Below are 20285 nucleotides of genomic sequence, written 5' to 3'. Positions count from 1 at the left end.
CTCACAAGTGCTCGTTAGAAGTGCTCTGAAGGTGGAATTGCAAAGCCCTGGCCCTGAGATGAAGTGAGCCTAGACGCATAGGACAGTGCTGGCCTTGGGGCCCTGGCTCCTGTGGCTGGGTGGGTGGCCACAGCGACCTCGCCTGCCTGATGCTCTCTTCCTTTTCCCTCCCCCGCTGCAGCATTCCCCATTACAACTCCAGAACCCCTGGTGCTGGTTACCCCACCAAGGTGCCTCACAGCCAATCGGACCCAGCAGGGTGTGCTCCTGTCCTGGCTCCCACCCGCCAACCACAGCTTTCCTATCGACCGCTACATCATGGAGATCCGTGTCGGGGAGCGCTGGGAGATTTTAGATGACGCCATCCCAGGCACTGATGGAGAGTTCTTTGCCAAGGATCTGGCACAGGTGAAGGCTTTGCTTTTCCTTGCCTCTTCTTACCAAGTTCTGGAAATGACGACTCTTTCTAGAACCACTGGAAGCTTTGGGTGACCCAAGTCAGTGTATGAGGTCAAGCTGTGTGCTGGACTTCCTCACCACCACTGCTGGGTTCTCCCAGATCCACCACCACGGTTTGGACTCCTCAGATCATGGCCGTTGAGGCCCCACAGATTCAGGGCCAGCAGCGTGGTAGCAGGACTTTTGCTGAGGGTTTTCTCAAAGCACTGACCCATACCCGCGCAGGGCAGGTTGAGAGGCCAGCGTGTACAGTAAGAACATTGAATCACCTCCTTAGCAAGTCTCACTTGGGAGGGGCACAGGAGGCCCCAGAAGGATTGTCTTCTAGGTTTGCCCAGCAAGGACCTCTACTTTAACAACTTACGGTCCCTGGAGGAAAACATATTATCTTTTTTTCCAGTTGACCCGTTTAAATGTCGATGTCTCCCTAGCTGGGAGGAGGTAGCTCGTGTCATAGATGCGGTCTCACCCATCTTTCTGCCTTCCTTCCTGGGTGCTCATTTAGTGGTATGCTGGGCTCGGCTCTCTGGGTGTGGGGGCACACTGTGCTTACCCCTCCCAGCTCTTTCAGTGACCTCACATTCGTGGCTGAAATCAGCCGTGGTGGAAGTACTGACACCACAGAAACTGGCCTGTGCTGCCCAACACTTACCATTGAACACTAACCGTACTCCAGGGCTTTGGACACCCTGCTCCATGAAAATCATGTGCAGGACTAGTGGGGGTGGGGGCAGTTGTCATCACAGATCCTGCAGCTGACTGAGTGTTGTCTCTTGGGCTTTAGGACACTTGGTATGAGTTCCGCGTCCTGGCTGTCATGCAGGATCTGATCAGTGAGCCCAGTAACATTGCCGGCATCTCCAGCACAGGTACTTTGGGGTTGGGGGTTCTCTTACTACTCTAGGAATGTAATCCCCAGAGCCACATGGGAGTCCCTTTGTGAAACAGCTAAGGCTGGGAAACTAAGGCAGTGTTTGTTAAAACTGTGTGAGCCATGGTGTTTCTTAAGCCCACCAGATCCATGTTTCTGTGATGCAGGGTGTATTGGTCTGTCTCTGTTGCTTATAGCTAAATACCTGAAACTTACTAAGAAACAAAATTTATTTCTTATAGTTCAGAGGCTGGGAAGACCAAGGTCCAGGGAACACATCTGGTGAGCACCTTCATGGTGGTGACTCTACAGCGATGCAGGGTGTCACATGGCAAGGATGGGCTGAGCAAGAGTGAGCTAACCTGCTCACTCACTGTCCTCATAAAGCCATCAGAACCACGCCCATGATAACTCGTTACTCTACGAATGGATCAATCCATTCATGATGGCACAGTCCTCACAATCACCTCTCAAAGGCCCCACCTTTCAAATACCATAGTTGGATTTCCCACACTCCTTAACGCACTTATAGTAGGGACACCTTTATCCCATAGTACATGATGTTGTGTCCTGCTAAAGAGCTGGGCTCTGATGGTTCTATAAGATAGCCACAGAAGGACGTCCAGTGACTCCTCTCACCACAGTAGTCAAGAGGAACTTGACTCCAGTCCTATTTGTTGTACGCTTCTGCATCCTCTGGTGCTGCGCTCTCTGGTGGGGGCAGGGCTGTGAATTGGAGGGAAGAGGCAGCAGGTGAAGGAGTGTTTACTGAGCGCCTGCTACGGACTTTGTAATTATGTGGCTTCATTTGGAAAATTGTTGTTTGCTGTTGCTTCCCTCCCTTCCTTCCTCTCCCTTCATTTGTTCAGGCTAAATAAAGCCAACTCACTAGCATTTTCTCCATTTATCTTACTTTCTCTTGGCTCTGGTCCCATTTCTACACATCTTCTCTTCAGCTCCGTAGCAGGTCCCTCCCTGAGTGCCGTGGGCTGCTTGGTGTGGGAGAGGCATTTGCTTACTAAGCCAGTGTGGCACCACGTCCTGGGCACTGCAAGCCCACAGACCCGGGAGCAGGGGCAGCACCCTGGCCAAGAGGCTGGTGAAGCAGGACTCGACTCATAGGGTCACAGGAGTGCTGGTGTGGGGCATGACTTCTGTCTCATAGGCAGCAGAACCTTGCAAACTTCGGTCTTAGGTCTCTCCAGGGAAGAGACTCAGGGAGGTGGAGGAACAGGAAGATAGCCTGCAACAGCCAAGGCCAGCATAGAAGACAAGTGTTTTGTGGGCCCATCTTGGTGAACTGTTCTGCCCTCGGTAGCTTTATGCCTGGCTGCTGGAAGGAAATGAGACTAGTCAGATGAGTCTGCACGGTGAATGACATGCAGCAGCCACAGCGTTCCCTGCATTTGTCCCCCCTTTTTAAAGGCTGTAGCATTCATTCTCCACTCAACCTGTCAGCATAATCTGGGTTATTTCTATCCATTATTATTATTGACATGACAAGGAATTCTGGCCAAGATTTTCCCTGTGATGAACCTAAAGAGTGGCTGGCATTTACTGATGTAACTGTCCTATGTGTATAATATGGCAGACTGGGGTCTAGTCCTGGCTCCGTCATTAACAAGCTCTGTGAATTTGGGCACAAAGCAAGGCTGAGTCCTTTACCTGTAAAATGAGAGGATTGGACCCAGGTCTACCATCCCACCAGCTCCAGCATGCTTCTGTACCTGAGACGACAGGGCCTGCTGATATTCCCTGGAAGAAGTTGCATGCCTGCATTGTAATGAGTTGAAAAAATTAGATGGATCTGAGTTCTAGATTAAGAGTCCCTCTTCCTGCTTTAGTATTTTACCCTCAAGGTGCCTCACATCAGGGCTCTCATTCTGTAGAGATGGCATGGTAGAAGGCAGAAAGTCCTGGGCTGGAAGTCAGAACAACTGGGTCTTGACTTGGGCACTGATAGCAGTATCTATATGAGCAAGTCACTCGACCTCAGCAAATCACAGTTTTTAGTTGGAGAATGAGAGCAATACATGTGCTCTGTCTGGCTGAAGGGGTTAATGTGAGGAGATCTGATTGCATGCATGGATGTGCTTCACAAAATATGAAGCCCTAGGCAAATATACATTACTGTGGAAATGCTTTTCTTCATGGGGATAAGACAGAGGTGTTATTTCTTCTTTCCACACTGTGTGGAAAACTTGACTTCTACAGACCATCCCCTCTTCTTCCTCCTCACGTCGCCACACAGACCTCTTCAGTGTTAGGCCTGAGCACAGAGCTGAGCCTTGACATTGCATGTCCTGCGGAGGCAGGGAAGAACAGGGGACTGAGTGCCAGAGCAGGTGGGCCTGGGGAGGGAAGACTCACAAGTGCTCTTCCCCGCCCTGTAGACATCTTCCCGCAGCCTGACCTGATCGACGAGGGGCTGGCTCGGCCCGTGTTGGCTGGAATCGTGGCTACCATCTGCTTCTTGGCAGCTGCCATCCTGTTCAGCACCCTGGCCGCCTGCTTTGTCAACAAGCAGCGCAAGCGTAAGCTCAAGCGCAAAAAAGGTGGGTGTCCACCCTTCCCAGCCCTCCCTGTCCCCTCTCAGATGCTCCCCATCAGGGGACACAGCAGCTTGTAGCATGGCCCCCTTGGGAACAGGGAAATTGGGATCCTGTGGGTGGAGCTGCCATTGGGGCTTGATTTGGAAGAGGGAGTGGGGAAGCAGCTCTTTCCCTGGGGCTGTCCTCGGGCCCTGTCCTCCTGAGGTGAGGATGCCCAGCTGGTGCTGGCTCAGGCCTCTCTCCTCTCTTTTTCCTTCCAGACCCTCCGCTCTCCATCACTCACTGCAGGAAGAGCCTGGAGTCTCCGTGAGTGTCTCTGACCCTGCGAGAACCATGCTGCTCATGGGATGAGGGTGGATGCAGGTGGATGCTTTGCCTCACTCCGTCCCCACCAGCGTTTCTAAGCTCTTGGCTGTGACTTGGTCTGCATGTTAATTTTAAGTTGTTCACCCTGGTAGAGGGAGCGGTGGTGTAGACCATCCACATTGGCAGATAATCCATTTCCCTTTAGCCTTGGGACGTATTTCTGTAGTATTTTTTCATCCTAACAGATTTGCCTTGTTAACATATTTTGCTGAAGTCAGTATTACAGTGAGCTTGCGTTTCGTGAACAACCTGGGAGTGAAGTTGGAGGTGTGCTTAGACAGCATGCCAGATGTAGGGTAGCCAGAATAAAAGCAGAAATGCGGTGTCCATTCCTACACATCTAGACAATTGAGAGCTGGCTAACGTACAGCTGACCCCCGGACAGCGTGGGCTTGCTCTGCGGGAGTCCACTTATGCACAAGTTTTTTTTAGTGAATACTGTGAATGTATTTTCTCTTCCGTACAGTTTTCTCAGTGACATTTTCTTTTCTCTGGCTTTCTTTATTTAAGAATACAGTACACAATACATATAACACACGAAACGTCATAATTGACTTTATATTATCAGTAAGCCTTCTGGTCAACAGTAGGTTATTAGTAGGTTAGCTTTTGAGGAGTCAACAGCTATACATGGATTTTCGACTATGCAGGGGGTCAGTGCCCCAACCCCTGCATTGTTCAAGGGTCAGTTGCATTTTGTACTGAATATGCAGCCCCCGTGTGCTCCTTTTCTTTAGTGTTGTCTTCCACGGTGTTAGTGTTTAAGAGAACATCAGCGTGTGCCTGCCTCACCGCCCCTACCCCCACCCTGCCTGCTGTTTCCACAGCCTGTCCTCCGGCAAGGTGAGTCCTGAGAGCATCCGCACGCTGCGTGCCCCCTCAGAGTCCTCCGATGACCAGGGCCAGCCTGCAGCCAAACGCATGCTGAGCCCCGCCCGGGAGAAGGAGCTGTCTCTGTACAAGAAGACCAAGAGGGCCATCAGCAGCAGGAAGTACAGCGTGGCCAGGGCTGAGGCTGAGGCTGAGGCCACCACGCCCATTGAGCTTATCAGCCGTGGCCCTGATGGCCGCTTCGTGATGGACCCCTCCGAGATGGAGCCCTCAATGAAGAGCAGGCGCATCGAGGGCTTTCCCTTTGCAGAGGAGACGGACATGTATCCCGAGTTCCGCCAGTCGGACGAGGAGAACGAGGACCCGCTTGTGCCCACATCCGTGGCTGCCCTGAAGTCCCAGCTGACCCCTCTTTCCAGCCAGGAGTCCTACCTGCCTCCACCAGCATACAGCCCTCGGTTCCAGCCCCGTGGGCTGGAGGGCCCCAGTGGCCTGGAAGGCCGGCTCCAGGCCACGGGCCAGGCCAGGCCCCCCGCCCCCCGGCCCTTCCACCACAGCCAGTATTATGGGTACCTCAGCAGCAGCAGCCCTGGAGAGGTGGAGCCGCCCCCTTTCTACATGCCAGAAGTGGGCAGCCCCCTGAGCTCTGTCATGTCGTCCCCACCCCTGCACACTGAGGGGCCGTTCGGCCACCCCACCATCCCTGAGGAGAATGGAGAGAACGCGTCCAACAGCACGCTGCCCTTGACTCAGACGCCGACCGGAGGGCGCTCCCCTGAGCCCTGGGGACGGCCGGAGTTCCCCTTTGGGGGGCTGGAACCCCCAGCCATGATGTTTCCCCACCAGCTGCACCCCTGTGACGTAGCCGAGAGTCTGCAGCCCAAGGCCTGCCTCCCCCGAGGACTGCCCCCCTCCTCCCTCCAGGTGCCTGCAGCCTACCCGGGTATGCTGTCCCTGGAGGCCCCAAAGGGTTGGGCAGGCAAGTCGCCTGGCAGGGGTCCCGTCCCAGTGCCCCCGGCCGCCAAGTGGCAGGACAGACCTATGCAACCTCTGGTGAGCCAAGGGCAGCTAAGACATACCAGCCAAGGTATGGGCATACCCGTGTTGCCTTACCCCGAGCCAGCTGAGCCGGGGGGGCACGGCGGCCCCAGCACATTCAGCCTGGACACCCGGTGGTACGAGCCCCAGCCCCGGCCCCGGCCCAGCCCCCGCCAGGCCAGGCGCGCCGAGCCCAGTTTACATCAAGTGGTGCTACAGCCCTCCCGGCTCTCACCTCTGACCCAAAGCCCCCTCAGCTCCCGCACCGGCTCCCCAGAGCTGGCTGCTCGTGCCCGGCCTCGCCCGGGCCTCCTGCAGCAGGCGGAGATGTCAGAGATCACCCTGCAGCCTCCAGCCTCGGTCAGCTTCTCACGCAAGTCCACGCCGTCCACGGGCTCGCCCTCCCAGAGCAGCCGCAGCGGGAGCCCCAGCTACCGGCCCGCCATGGGCTTCACCACCCTGGCCACAGGCTACCCCTCCCCTCCGCCCGGCCCTGCTCCTGCGGGGCCTGCGGACAACTTGGATGTGTTTGGACAGACGTCTTCCCCCCGAAGGACGGGGGAGGAGTTGCTCCGACCAGAGGCCCCGCCAACGTTACCTACTTCAGGGTGAGTGTGAGCTGGTCTCTCCTCCCATGTCCACCAGGTCAACTTCCTTCCCCCATTCCTTGCCCTGCCCCCACCCTTCCATCCACCCAAATGACAGGCCTTGTTTGGACATGCTGCAGCATCCTTCGGGAGAGGAGTTCTGGTCGCGGCATTGGTAGGGTGTGGTCACTGGGGGGTGGGGCTTACCTGCCCAGGTACCCTGCCTGGAGCAAGAGGGGTCTTCTCTGCCCAGCCCAGAGCTCTCAGGAGACCCGCAGCATACTGGGGAGTGGGCTGAATGGGAAAGGTGGCATGGCGTATGAAGCGAGCAGCCTCTGCCAGTGGCCACCCCGTCCCCCTTGGAGTCAAGGGATCTCCACACTTGTGCAGTCCTGGCATTGGTGGAAGTTCCCAGGGTCACCTGCAGACCTCATGTCCAGTCTCCTTTTCTTCCCCAGCCCCTCTTCCTTGCTTAGCAGGACCCCAGGGCCTGACTTCCCTGGACCACCAGGCCAGGGGCCTCCTGTTCCCAAACTCCTGCCCCTTAGTGGCCCTAGTGAGCGCCGGACTTCAGTACCCCTCCATGGCCTCTCAGGAGGATGGTGCCCTGGAGGCCGAGAGGGAAATCTCAGGCCACATTCCCCACCTCCACCTGTGTGCCTCGCAGGAAGCTGCAGAAAGACAGACAGACAGACATGCTCCTGAGATCAGCCTGCCTGAGAGAGCACTCTCTAAACTGTAGCCGCTGGTATTCCAGGTACCAGAGTTGGCCTGGATGCTGTCTGCCTCTTCCTGTCTTGTCCTCCTGCCCTCCTCCCCCTCCTCCCTCCCCCCTGCCTTCCTTCTCAAGTCAGCCTCTCTGTCTGTCTTTCTTCCTTCTCCATCGTCTTTGGGTTGACCCGACTTGCTCAGAAGAGCCTGCCACGTCTCTGCAGTGTCCCCGATCCTCCCTCCTCCTCCCTTCCTGCCTGCCCCCCCTTTCTCTCTCTGGCTCCGTCCTTTGGTCTCTCTTCTTGATGTAGCCGCCAGTGGAGGGAGCAGAGAGTTCCGGAGGAGGCTGGCCTGGTGGTAGGAAGGACGGGAGGTGGTTGAGGAGGGGGAGCCCAGGCTCCCCGCTGCCCCATGCCCTCCCACCCTCTCTGGTACCTGGAAGTGCAAGCACACCTCCCACCCCGATGGACTGCTCCCGGCGGGGCGAAGGCGGGCAGGGCGTGAGGCAGGGCTCCAGCTAGGTCGGCGCAGGAGGCGCTGGCGGCGCAGCCCGTGTCTGTGCTTTGTATGCGCTCATCTGCTTCCTCCCATCGTGCGTCTGGGTCTGCGTCTCTCTCCTGTCCTCCCTCGCCCATTCTGGCCTCGCTGTGGTCTCTGCTCGCCGCCCCCTGCTCCCTGTGGGTGTGCGCGGGCGGTGTCCCGGCGGCGCTGTTGGTAACTGCTTTGTTTCTGATTATCTCAGCTATCTGGGCAGTGTTGTCGAGACAAGCCTCTCCTCAGCTCAATAGGTAAGGGAGCTTCTCGCTGGGCCGCGCGGGGGCGGGCGGCGGACGGGGCTTCGCCAGGGCCATCGCTTCCGTGACAGGGGTCCAGACCTCGTCCCCTCACGCCCCTGGGTGGCAGCTGCCGCTCCTCGACCCCCACAGCTTCTGGGCTCCCCACGTGTTGTGGCCCAGCAGCTCATCGGGCCACGCTGGGCTCCCCCAGCTGCAGCTTCTGCACACCTCCCCCGCCCCTCCCCCATGGCCAGCTCCCCAGAGTCCCTGCAGCTCCTCTCACTCAGACACCTCTCAGCTGCTGCCAACACAGCCAGGGCCTCCCGCAGAAGCCCCCAAGAAGTTGCATGCGCCCAGGGGCCCCAAGATCTGCTTTGCATCCCTGTACACTCTCTGGAATCCAGGACCACCCTGCCCCCCATACCTCTGCCCTGTTTTCCCAGCAGCCTCAGGCACAGGGTCCCCTTCCTCCCTATCCCACCCCCCAAGGATTGCTCTTCCCCTAGGTGGCTGGTCTCTCATCCCCTTCTTGGAGTATTAGTGATACCAGGTCCCCTCAAGGAGCATGAGGCTGTGGTATGCCCGCCTGTCCCTCAGTGGCTGGATCTTCCTCAAGGTCAGGTCATCTGTAGTCCATTAGGGCAAGGGCAGGAAATGTGGTCACTTTCCTGAGCTCCCTGCATTCTGCAGCCCATTCCTGGTGGTTACAGGACTGAAATGTGACCTCGCCCTCAGGTCCAGACTGCTTTCCAGATCTTGGTAGTCGCCATGGCGACCACCTTGGGTCATGCCCTAGGAAAAGGGTTTTGGGAAGAGCTCCCCCAGGCGAGAAGGCAGGCTTCCCTGGGCGGGCAGGTGTTGAGTTGGCAAGACGTGGAAGCCCCAGGGACCAGCACTGTCCTTCCCGTTGCCCCACCAGGGCTGACTTCTCCTCTAATGTCCTTCTGGGTGGAGGCCAAAGGAACTTGGGCATTTTAGGGGGCCACTGAGTCACTTAAGGAGGCTTAGGGCCACCTGAGGTTCACTCTTTCCCATAGTAACCTAAAAAGACACGCCCATTTGCTGCGGACGCCACTGCCATGCTCCTGGGAACGCACACATGCAGGCCCCGGGTGCTGGATGAGAGAGAACATGCCTCATCTCCGTCCCCCTGGGTTCTCTGGCTTCCCCACTTGGCCATGTCAAGGCAGGCTGATTTTTCTAACTCAGGGCTGTATATGGCACTCAGTCATCAGAGTGGCCTCCCCTAAAGAGGACCGCTTTGACCTTTTCTACGATTTGCAGCTATAAAGTCGTCAGCAGCCATGGGGCCCTGGAATTGTGAGGAAGGCTGGCTCCAGGGGCCTCGGGATGGATGCTCCAGGCTGTCCTCCACCTTCCCCATTTTCCCTCCCTGTCCCCAGTTAAGACTACTCTGTTGTCCCAGAGGTGTCACCCAGTTCCTGCAAAGTGCTTGGACTCCATTCATATTTGCTGCCCCCATACCCCTCAGCCAACTCCATTGATCCCTCTTTCCCCAGTGTCCCCCCTGTGCCAGATCCAAGAGAACCCAGTTATGTTATCATTGCTGTGGCAAATCCAGAAACTAGGGGCAGTGACAAAGGATGGTTATCTCTCTGGGGCCTGGCCAGCATCCCCAGCCTAGGAGAGTGACCCCTCCCACATCCCCCGAGTGAGAACTTCCTGGTGCTGGGCAACAGGAGCCACTGCTCGCTGTCCTGCTTGCTGGGTGCACCACGGGGCGCGGGCGCTGCGGGGGCCTCTAGATGCTGTCTTCATGCCACGCCTTTGCATGTCCACATGTGGTCTTGCTTGGAGGAGTCGTGGCACCTCTTGTCTGCGTCCGTTCTCACTGTGTTTCCTTGTCCTTCTCTCCTGTTCCTTCTGCTCACACCTGTAGTGTTTCCCACCTCTCTTCTTTTCTTATGTGGACCTGCCCTTTCTGTGGGGTGCTGGGGGGCCAAGCCATGTTCTCAGCTCCCCCCGTCTGATACTAGCAGCACCCCTATTCTCACATCTATTCTGCTCCCCTCTCCTATAATGCCTTCTGTGACCTTGGTGATGCAAGAGGGACTGGGAGCAGGGACGTGGCCCCACGACTAGGCGAGCTGTAGGGAGGATCCCCCACCTGGAGATGCGCCTTTCCCCAGTTCTGAGGCAGAGCCCTTGGCTTATGCGTGACCCCACTGAGCACGTGAGCACGGACTCCCCTTCTCCCTGGCATGGCCTGTGTGTGAGCGGATGTCCTGGCCTCCCATTCTCAGTGTATAGTCAGGCAGGTGGAGGGGCTATTGGGCAGTTACGAAGAGGAGGACGCCGTTGTCCATACCACCGCTTCAGCCCGTCAATCAGTGCATGGCTAAACACGGTGTCAGCTCTTGGGGAGCTAGGGAAGGAAATGTCTGGGTGGATTTCCACTTTTCTGGCCTGAGGTTTGCCTGCTTTTTGAACCTGGCTGCATCTTTCCTCAGCTACTCTGGGTAAGCAGAGAGCTAAGCAAATAAGACCTCTTCAGCTAAATGGGCAAAACTAGGATTCTATGGATTTTGAAAAGGGAGGAAAAAATAGAGTGTTAAAGTAAATTCCAGGCAATTTTTGGTATTTCTGAACTGCAAAAAACACCACTGGGTCAGAGAACTTGGGAAATGGAAGACCCAGAAAGCTCCCTAGGCTCTGAGGCCTTTGCCTTTTGGTTGTCCCTTTACTCCCTGGGAGAAGGAGAAGCCCAGCGTTTGCAGCACTCCTGTACTAGAAAAACGTAGACAGATTAGAAAGAGAACTGTGACCTTGGCTTCTTGGAGAGCCCAGGGCTGGGTTCTGTTGTAAGAAAGTAGTCTGTGGGCCACACTCAGGTTACTGCAGTGTTATTGGGGGGTAGCAATGGAGTCACTTGATAAAGCTTCCTATCTGAGACGTCAGCACCAAAGGCTTCATTACTGGCAAGGCCCTGGTGGCCCTGAAATCAACGGGGGACATAGTCACCCTTCCAACCAAGGGAGGCAATTTGTTTTTTTCTTTTTATTTTTTTTTGTGACCGGTAAGGGGATCGCAACCCTTGGCTTGGTGTTGCCGGCACCGCGCTCAGCCAGTGAGTGCACCAGCCATCCCTACATAGGATCCGAACCCACGGCGGCAGCGCTGCTGCTCTCCCAGCGCCACACTCTCCCGAGTGAGCCACGGGGTCGGCCCAAGGGAGGCAATTTGATTCCAGAGGGCTTGACGTACTATTGGTAAAGTTTGTTGGAACATATTTCATGTGTCTTTTCTGTATAATATGCCAAAAGTATTTTCCCTCTCCCCCTACCTCCCTTCCATCCTGCCAGAGACTGGCTTTTATTTTTTTCTCCTTTATTGGTGTGTCCAGAGCCTTATCCCCACATGGCTGTTTAAGCACTGAGCCAAGAGCTATACCAGGTGGACAGCAGATGTCCTGGAGCTTGGCTGATTCTCAAGGGAAAATTGGCTTCTGCTCCTCAATGGATCATTACTGTTTGGGAATTTTTGCCTGAAGACATAACTTTAGCCAGTCTCTCCCTGTCCATGGTCTGTCTTCACCTGGCTCTGCCATTGAGGTAGAGAATGTGGGTGGGTGATGAGGCTCGTGTGTTGCAGGCGGCTTTGTTTCTGTGTGATGTGGAAGTAGCGTTTTTCTCTACGTAGCTTCTATACCCGTTTTATTGGGAAGACGTTTGAAGAGTAGTTTAGCCTAATGCTGAGAGTCTTGGCTCTATCCCACAATAACTGGATTATTACCAAGTTGATTAACCTTTCTACACTTCAGTTTCTCCATCAGAAGGATGGGGTCAATGTTGTCTGGGTTGTTGTAAAGACCGAAGACAATTGTTGTAGAGGACACGGGACAGTTCCTGGCGTGGTAAGTGGTAAATAAATGCTGCACGACAGAAATGGCAAGTGATGATGTGTTGATTGTTATGATGAGATCACCCGTGCAGGTTTCCCTAGCTTGAAGACCCCCAGGAATTTTCAGGGTCGCCCTGTGCCAGTTCTTCTCATGTTCTAGTGGGTCACCCTGGCTCATGTTGGGGAGCTCAGTTCTTGCTTGTCATCTGCCTCATCAGATCTTGCATCGCTTTCCTCGTGTGGTCTTTCTAAAGAGGCCAGCTAGGACCAGGAGATGGATAAACCGAATGGATGGATTCAAATCTTTGACTTTCCTTTTAGGCAGCATGAAGAAGTCTTGGTGCAGGTGAGAGGGGGTGGGGGCATTCCACCAGCACTGGGAAGGCATGCTCACTCCTGTCCTAGCTATCCCACCTGTTGTCTCCTTCCAGATTCCCTCTAGCTGCTGCTGCTGTGTAGGATCTCTGTGGGTGGACCATGGGGTTTGTAAAGGAGGGAGGGACAGGGCATCGTCACACTGGTCTTCGGGGGAAGACCTGACTTCTGATGGTGAGTTGGACTAGTTCTCCATGAAATGTGTGTGTGTGTGTGTGTGTGTGTGTGTATGTATGTGTGTGTGTGTGTGTGTGTGTGCACGTGTGCACGTGTGCCTGTGCGCACACGCACGTGGCCCTGGGTGGCCTTCTTAGCACTCCTGTTGGGGCTATGGAAAATCAGGGCATTGTCTCTGACCTGAATTTTGAGGAAGCTTCTTGATACTTTATGGACTAAAGGAGACTATAGAGTGATATCCATTGAAGAAGATGGAGGTTACTTCACTGCCAGTTAATGTAGGAAACCCCAGAGACCAAGGCTTATCCCCAGTTAGTCTGCAAGTCTTTCCTTCCCTCGTCCTCATGGAGGTATCCGACGCTGGGAGGTGGGCTGCCTTCTCCCATCCATCACTTACTCTTATTTATTTTTCACCTTAGCCTGCCTGCTGACCTCTGGGGCTTCCTTTGCCCTCACAGCATTGTCCATCCCATTTCTTTTAATCAGGATTTGCCAAAACCTGATTGTGACAGGGATGGGGGAGGGAGATGGAGATGTGGGGGTCGAGGCAAGGAAGAATGTGATTCACCTCTGTCAGCCATGGCCCTAGAACGTCCCTACTTCCCCAACCATCTGCTAATGCCAGCACTTTCTTCCCTAGGTTTTCTTCTTTGATGAGTCTTGAGCAGTTCTCTCCAATATGCACAGATTGTCACAGACTGCCCTCCTCTCAATTCTCCTTGGTCCCCTTTGTTACCTGGGCTGTAGAAGCTCCAGTTAAATCGTTGACTGTGACCTAACCATGTAGTTGATCCATCAGGCAAAAGGCGAAATTCCACAACTGGGGTGGAGGAAGAGAGTCTTGTATGCATGAGTATCCTCTCCCAGCAACCTCAGTTTCTCTGTTGAATCTTAAAATATAGACTTTCACTGGATACTTGTTACAGACGGCATGGCTTGTGAAGCTGCCAGATCTGGACACTCCAACTGTCACAACCCCCCTCTTCTGTTCTCTTCCATGATGGGGGAATCTGAATCTTGTCTGCAGAGGGTCAAGCAGACGCCCCTGCTGAGCATGTGGGTGTACGACAAGTGTTTGCTGCTCTCAGCTGCCGAGCTTCTGCTTGCAGCTTGTAGCTGGAGGGGGAAGCCCAGTGAAGCTGCGTTTTATGCAGCCGCCCTCTCCCTGGATGGTGGGTCTGTAACTTAGCACTTCCCTTTTCTGGAGGTGGAGGACAGTTAATTGGGATTGGAGTTGCTCATCTTCTGCCCTAATCTTCCCTTTTACTTTTCATTTAAAGGTCCTGATGGTGATGATTTCTGAGAACTTCAGATGCTGAACCTGCTTCCTTCCCTGACACTTACTTGGCCTTGAGTGATGTGTGATGAGGCTTCCTATTAACGTCTCTCTCTCCCTCTCCTAGGCTCTTCTGATTTGCTCTACAGGTGGTTTCCATCTATAGTAGATTGCACACTGCTGGAGCTTTCTACTGGGTTTTCTCCCTTCCAGGGGCAGTGGAAAGGCGGGTGTCAAGCAACCATCGTGGACACCTCGGATGCTGTGGAATGGCCTTTATCCTTCCAGGGGTCAGCCCTTTGGCTTTCCTCTAGCCACTCTCCAAAGGCTCCCTCATGTGGGAGCTGACCTGTGCCTCTCTAATTGTCCCTTCCAGAACACTTCCACCTGCACCCGGGAAAGCTGCTGCGCCTGAGAGGCTGGAGGCTCTGAAATACCAACGGATAAAGAAGCCCAAAAAGCCATCCAAGGGCTCTTCGAAATCAAAGAAACGATCCGGTAAATGGTGGAAACGCCTGCTCCTCTCTTCCCTTGTGGTTACTGTGAGGATCGTTGGGCTCAGGATCCCAACCCTGGGTTTTCTCTAGAATTGAATCCACTAGCTTCTCTTGTTCTATGTTTCTTTTTTAACATAATTTTTAAGTAATACAGAAATACAGTTTTCATGTGAAAAACAAGAAAGATAAGGTTAAAATCTTCGATTGCCCTCCAGATTCCTTACTCCCCCCTAGGAAACCAGTCCTCTCAGTGACATGTATGTCTGCAGAACCTTTTCTGTACATACAGCTTTAGAAAATGTGTTGTTTTAATGTGCTTTTAGACAACATGGATTGTGTCATATTTTTTTCCATTCTGGAGCATATTTTGCAAATATCCCTATCTCCTTATACATCTCTTCTCTATCACAATCTCAGGCCTTCTAGTTGAACACGGGAATAATGGGGCACTACTGTGTGCTTAGGGTAGTGTGGTGTGCACCTAGCCCCTGCAGGTTGACCAAACTCTTGTCAATGAGATAGACTGAAATCTTCTTGTCCTGTGGAAAGGGCACCTCTATTGAAATTTGTTCGATGTCTACCCAGCAGTGACAGGCAGCCTCGAAGACAGTGAAAAAATAATTTAGCCTTCTTTTATTATTTATTTATTTTTAGCCCTCTTTTAGACTTTAGAAAATTCCTTAACATTTATCAAGTACTCTTTTTTCACAGTGGTTTTAGGAATGTTGTGGCAGGCTGTCAAGGAAGAGGGCTGAACAGCTTCTTGTCGGCTTACCGATCACTGCTGGAGAGTCACTCTCTCTACAGACAGGGTTATGGAAGAGTGTTACGCAGAGGTGAAACCCCTTGAATCTTCAGGAGTCGGTGACCACTTACTGATCACTTAGCCTGTGGGTGGTGCTTGTATCCTATCAGTTCACAGGTGGGAATATTGAGGTAGAGAAAAAGAAAATGAGTTTTTTAGGGCTTGGGGGAGAAATTGAGCCCAAAGCTGAATTTTAAACTATTTATGCTCGTTTCAGCTTAAGACCCCATTCATATATATTTTATCTTTCCTGTAGAATTTATTTGTTTTTTATAACCACCAGATGCCTATATTCTCTCTTGCTCTGAGGACAAGGTGCTATTACCTGTCCCACACTGACAACTCTCAAATGTCTGTCTTTAGCCCAGCCCTCTTCTGTGAGGTTAAGTCCTGTATTTCTGGTTGCCTGCTGAATATACACTTGGATGTTTTATAAGCATTGAAAATGTCCAAAATAGAGCTATTGATTATCCTCTCCACACCTGCTTCTCCTTGATCCTTCCCTAGTTTTATAGCTAGTACTGCTGCCTGCCCAGTTGCTCAGGCTACTTCAGCCCCCACATCTCACATCCGGCCCACTTGGCAAGGTCTGTTGGCTAAACCTTTGCAACATATCCCGAATTTGCTGTCTCCACTGCTCAGACTGCATTCTGAGTCATTCTTATCTCCCGCCTTGACTACTGCAGTACCTTGCGGCCAGCCCTCCTGCCCCATCCTGGCTCCTCTTGCAGTGTATTCTACACACACACCCAGAGTGAGCTTTAGGAAATGTGACAGCATCCACCATGTTTTAGCCATAACCATGCAAACACACGCACACACACACTTCTGATCAAAACCTTCCAGAGGCTTCCCATTGCAACCAGAACAGGGTTGAAACCTCTTGACACCCGTCCATCTTCCTGCCTCACTCTGCTTTAGCTGAGATGACCTTCCTCCATCTCCGGAACATGCCACGTTTGCTCTAAGCTTGGGGCTTTTGCCCTTGCTGTCTCTTCTGTTGGGAGTAATTTCCCTCAGACCTAGAATGCTCGTAACTCATGACTCAACTCAAGTGTTAGCCCTTCAAGGTGCAGAGGCAGTGCCTCCATCATTTGCTGTCACAAGACCCTATTTTACCTTTCTTCTTAGCACTTTCAGTACCTGAACATTTTGTCTCTTGGCAGTTTGTCTCTTCTGCCCATTCCCCATGCCCTCGTATAATCTTCCAGGAAACAAAGGCTTTCCCGCTGCATCCACAGAAGGGGTGGCCCTGGCAGCACAGGAGGGTCCAGGCCTGACCCTGTTGGTACAGTTGAAGTCTTGTGTAAAGTCCGTCCTTGCTTGGGGCAGATGAGAAAAATGCATTGAGTCCCAACCTGCTTTTAGAAGCCTGAATGCTGCCTATACCTGGGAGGCACTGGGAAGGAATATATATTGATTGACTAGATCTGTGCATCTCCAGAAAGGAAAGTCATATCTATTCTACTTTCATGACTCTCACTAGAACAAGGGGGCAGGGTGGGTTGTCTGCCGCCTTAGTGGTGAAGAGGATGGTTTCCCCGAGTGATTAGGTTTCGTCCCTACTGCAGCCGGGTGACTGCTTTGTTCAGCATTGGAAACCCAGGGTGTGAGCCTCGTCAGGTGGTGAGGGTTAGCATGAGGCTGCGTTGCCCTCTTCACTTCTTTCTCGTCTTGTCTTTTGCGTGCTTGCCCCCTTCTAGACTGTCCTGCCTCCCAGGCTCAGCAGCTTCCCAGCTCTCAGGTTCTGTGGCCCGACGAAGCTGTCTGCCTCCGAAGGAAGAAGAGACACTCTCGTCCTGACCCCTTTGCCCGGCTCTCAGACTTGTGCCACCGCCAGCTTCCGGAAGACCAGACGGCAATTCTCAACAGTGTGGACCAAGATGACCCAGGCCATGCCACTCTGCTGTGACTCCACACCGTTCTAAGTGTCCCCAGGGCGAGGTGCTGGGCCAAGGGAGCAGGGAGGGACATTGTGTGGGGATGTGTCCTCCTCTGTCCTCCCAGGGATGGCCCAGACCTTTGCTCTGCATACCCTTCTCTTGCCAGAGTGGGCATTTCACCCCAGACCCTGGCAGGCTGGCCTCGGATGTACATCAGAGGGCTGGGGGCAGCCCTTTCACCTATGGGTCGGGGTCAGGAAGTGGGTTGGGGACAGGCAGACATCTGTCTCCTCCCCTTCTCGCCCCTGTTCACTAGGTTGACCTTCCTCACCTCTTCCAGCACCTGGAAGCGATGAAGAGGAAGGCGAGGCTTTACTGCTCTCTGCTTCTGCTTCAGTTTCTCGGGTCATGGAAGAGGGCTGCGCCTCCGTCCCGTCTTCCAAACACCACATATGTATAGATGTGGATGCAAATGCATATGTGTGTAGTTTGCGGGTTTCTCCATGTATATATGTATGTACATTGGAGCAAAGTGCTATTGCTTTTGTGGCCAATGAGAGCAGGAGAGGAGGGCAGTGGCTGATGGGGTGCCTGTCATCTGTGCTGGCGATCGTTCCTCTTGACATGGGATTCATGCCTCTCAGCTGAATTCACGTTTGTCTCACCGCCTTCTCCCATCCAGAGCAGAAATGGGGCCCTGCCCCAATTCCCAGCTGCCTGCTTTGGGGGATCAGCAATGAATGACCACAGACCTAAACATAGCCTTCATTTCTTGGCTCCTGGGTGGCCGGGCACGGGGCCAGACTGGCATCTTTCTTCCACAGTTCTGTTCACACCACAGAGGGGAAGCTTCTCAGCAGTGGGGCCAAAAGGGAGCCCCGAGCACAAACTCAAGCTCATCCATCCATCCTTTTTGGTCCAGCCAGGGCTGGCCACCTGGGGGCCGAAAGTTGTCCCACTTTGGAGTGGCTGTGCTGAGCACCAGGCTGCCGCAGCTCTATCTATGCTGGCCCTGCATGGCACTCCCTGAGCTCTGCTCCTCTCCTTTTGCAGGAGTTAATTCTCCAGAGTGATTAATTGCGCTTGTGTGGAGCCCACCGTGGTTCCTCTGCACCCTTCCCATGTGCTGCCTGCTGACTCTTCTGTGCCCTGGGCCTTCCCCCATCCTACTCCTACCCCCGCCACCGCCGTGGATGCAAGCTTCATAGGACGGGAGCAGATGAAGCTAGGGGGCCTCAGATTTCAGAGTTCTGGGGTGCTCTCGATCCCCATTCTCTCTCCCCAGTTCTGTTATGTGGAGCTGGCTGGGGCATAGGAGTGAAGGTAGAAGGGGTCAGCAGGGGCTGGCTGTCAACCCCTCCTCTGCCCCAGTCTTGTCTTAGTTCAGGCTGTCAGCACCCAGAAGCTTTTGTGAGGTCGTCTTGCTACTAAGATGTCTCTCTCTCTCTTCCAGTGAGATGATGGTGCTGCCCAGGAACAGGGCAGAAGGCCCTGAGGGTGGGGTAGAGGGGATCTGCCCTCTTCCTGTGCAGGAGCCACCCCTTCTGGCTTGACCGGGAATAGAGGCAGCTGCCAGGTTCTGGGAAATATTTCCTTCTTGGTGCTGCTGCCATGGTGGGTTTGGGCAATCCACCTCCCCCAGTGCCAAGTCAAAGCACTAGAAGGCATCTGGCAGCCTCATTGCAGCTGCCAGGGAGTTGGCCGCCAGAGGCTGGGAAGCTGTTCTTTCCTGGAGCTTCTGTCTTAGGGAATAGGCTTCTCTGCCAGACAGGCCCTGGTGTTTCCTTTCTCTTGCCTGGTGAGCTGGGGGCTTTGTGCCCTTGGGTGGATCCTGGGCCTTCCCGCTGATGTACTGCTCTGGGGATCGGGCATCTGGGGATGCACTGCTCAGCCACCGGGCAGCAGCTCTGGCAAAACAAAAGAGTAGAGCATGGTGACTCTTGTGATCTTTCCAGAGGCAGCCCTTCCTCTGCCACTGTGCCACCAGATGCTGCTCACGCCAGCATCTCCCTGAGGGGTGTGGGGAGCAGGCCTACCTGCAATTTCATGGTGGGGTGTGGGGCTGTCACGTCATTTGTGGTCTTTGTGTGATCCTTCCACCAGGGCGGGGCTTGGTGGTAGCCCAGGGTTTGGGGTGGACGGCGAATGCGGGTGTCAGGGCTGTCTGACCACAGGATGGATTCAGTCAACCTTTCTGAGCACCGTCGTGGGAGTTCTAGGCCTTGAGGTTAGAAGAGAAGAGGAGAAGGCGAGGTGGGAGGCTTTGCTGCATTAGCATGTCCTGGGGGGTAGCGCCCCCCTCTGTGGGCTGAGACTCTCAGACCATGGCTGTGCTCACCAGGCCCCAGTGTGGACGGTGGTGCTGACTCCTTTCTTCTCTTCTGTCCTCCAGCAGTGTTCCTTACCTCAGCACATTAGATAGTGGTGGGCGGTGCTCCTTGCTTGCCACTGGGGGGCAGCTGTGCTGTGGCATCCCCGAGGCTAGGGAAAGGACACAAGGTCTCCCCATCTGTCCGTGGCCTTGGACTCTCTCCTCTCAAGAGGGCTTCCTTCTTGCGACAGTGTTCTTGGAGGCCAGCAGCTTTCCTACAGCCCTGGGAGCTCTCTCAGTCCCTCCTTTAAGGACTGCAGTGGAAATTGGCTCTGTGGGGTGGTGAGTAAAGATGCCGCAGGCACTCGCTTCATGCTGGGCGTGACAGTGGGTGACAGTGTGGCTGTGAATGTGTGCATGAGGGTGTGTAGCCAATTCTAGGGACCAATGACCTTTGTATTCTGCCTTTGAACAGTGGCAGTGACCACGATTAAGCTTCCTAGGGTTTTCCTGCTCCACCCTGTGGGAGATCACATGACTTCCGAGCTTCCCCTTTTCTGGCCTGGCAGCCCTGCAGTGGAAGCAACTCAGATAAAAACCTGTTCCTGGGGCAGATTTTAATCTGCCCCTTCCTTCTGCATCGTTGCTGGACGCTGTGGTAGCTTCAGTGGTAGGTGACCCACAGACCAGGAAGAGAGTAAAATCGTTCTCTAGGGAGCCTGGAGACGGCAGTTGTTTAGGGAAAGAAGATGAGCGATCAGGAGAAGGTGAATCCTGTTTCTTGATTTGCTGGCTGGCCGCCAGTGCGTGGATAGCCTGTCCCCAGCAGCTGGGGCTAGGAGAGGCCTTTTGAGATTCCATTATCTCAACTGGAAGGATGGCTTCATCCCAAAGGGCTGACAGGGTCTG

General features: G+C 54.1%; 1 protein-coding gene across 1 annotated transcript in view; it reads left to right on the top strand.

Moving 5' to 3' along the window:
- The window catches only part of IGSF9B (immunoglobulin superfamily member 9B), a 45246-nt gene extending 28131 nt beyond the window's left edge, over window positions 1–17115 (top strand). Inside the window, exons 14-20 of the mRNA XM_063093724.1 lie at window positions 182–408; window positions 1244–1328; window positions 3724–3885; window positions 4143–4188; window positions 5076–6725; window positions 14257–14378; window positions 16886–17115. Coding sequence (XP_062949794.1) covers window positions 182–408; window positions 1244–1328; window positions 3724–3885; window positions 4143–4188; window positions 5076–6725; window positions 14257–14378; window positions 16886–17094 — 2501 coding nt within the window. The 3' untranslated portion in view covers window positions 17095–17115. The remainder of the gene's footprint in view (window positions 1–181; window positions 409–1243; window positions 1329–3723; window positions 3886–4142; window positions 4189–5075; window positions 6726–14256; window positions 14379–16885) is intronic.
- Window positions 17116–20285: the final 3170 nt, after the last annotated feature.

The sequence above is a fragment of the Cynocephalus volans genome, chromosome 4, assembly GCF_027409185.1.
Source record: "Cynocephalus volans isolate mCynVol1 chromosome 4, mCynVol1.pri, whole genome shotgun sequence".
In the NCBI taxonomy this organism is placed as follows: domain Eukaryota; kingdom Metazoa; phylum Chordata; class Mammalia; order Dermoptera; family Cynocephalidae; genus Cynocephalus; species Cynocephalus volans.
Note: the sequence above shows the minus strand (reverse complement) of the source record. Positions and strands in the feature narration are given on the sequence as shown.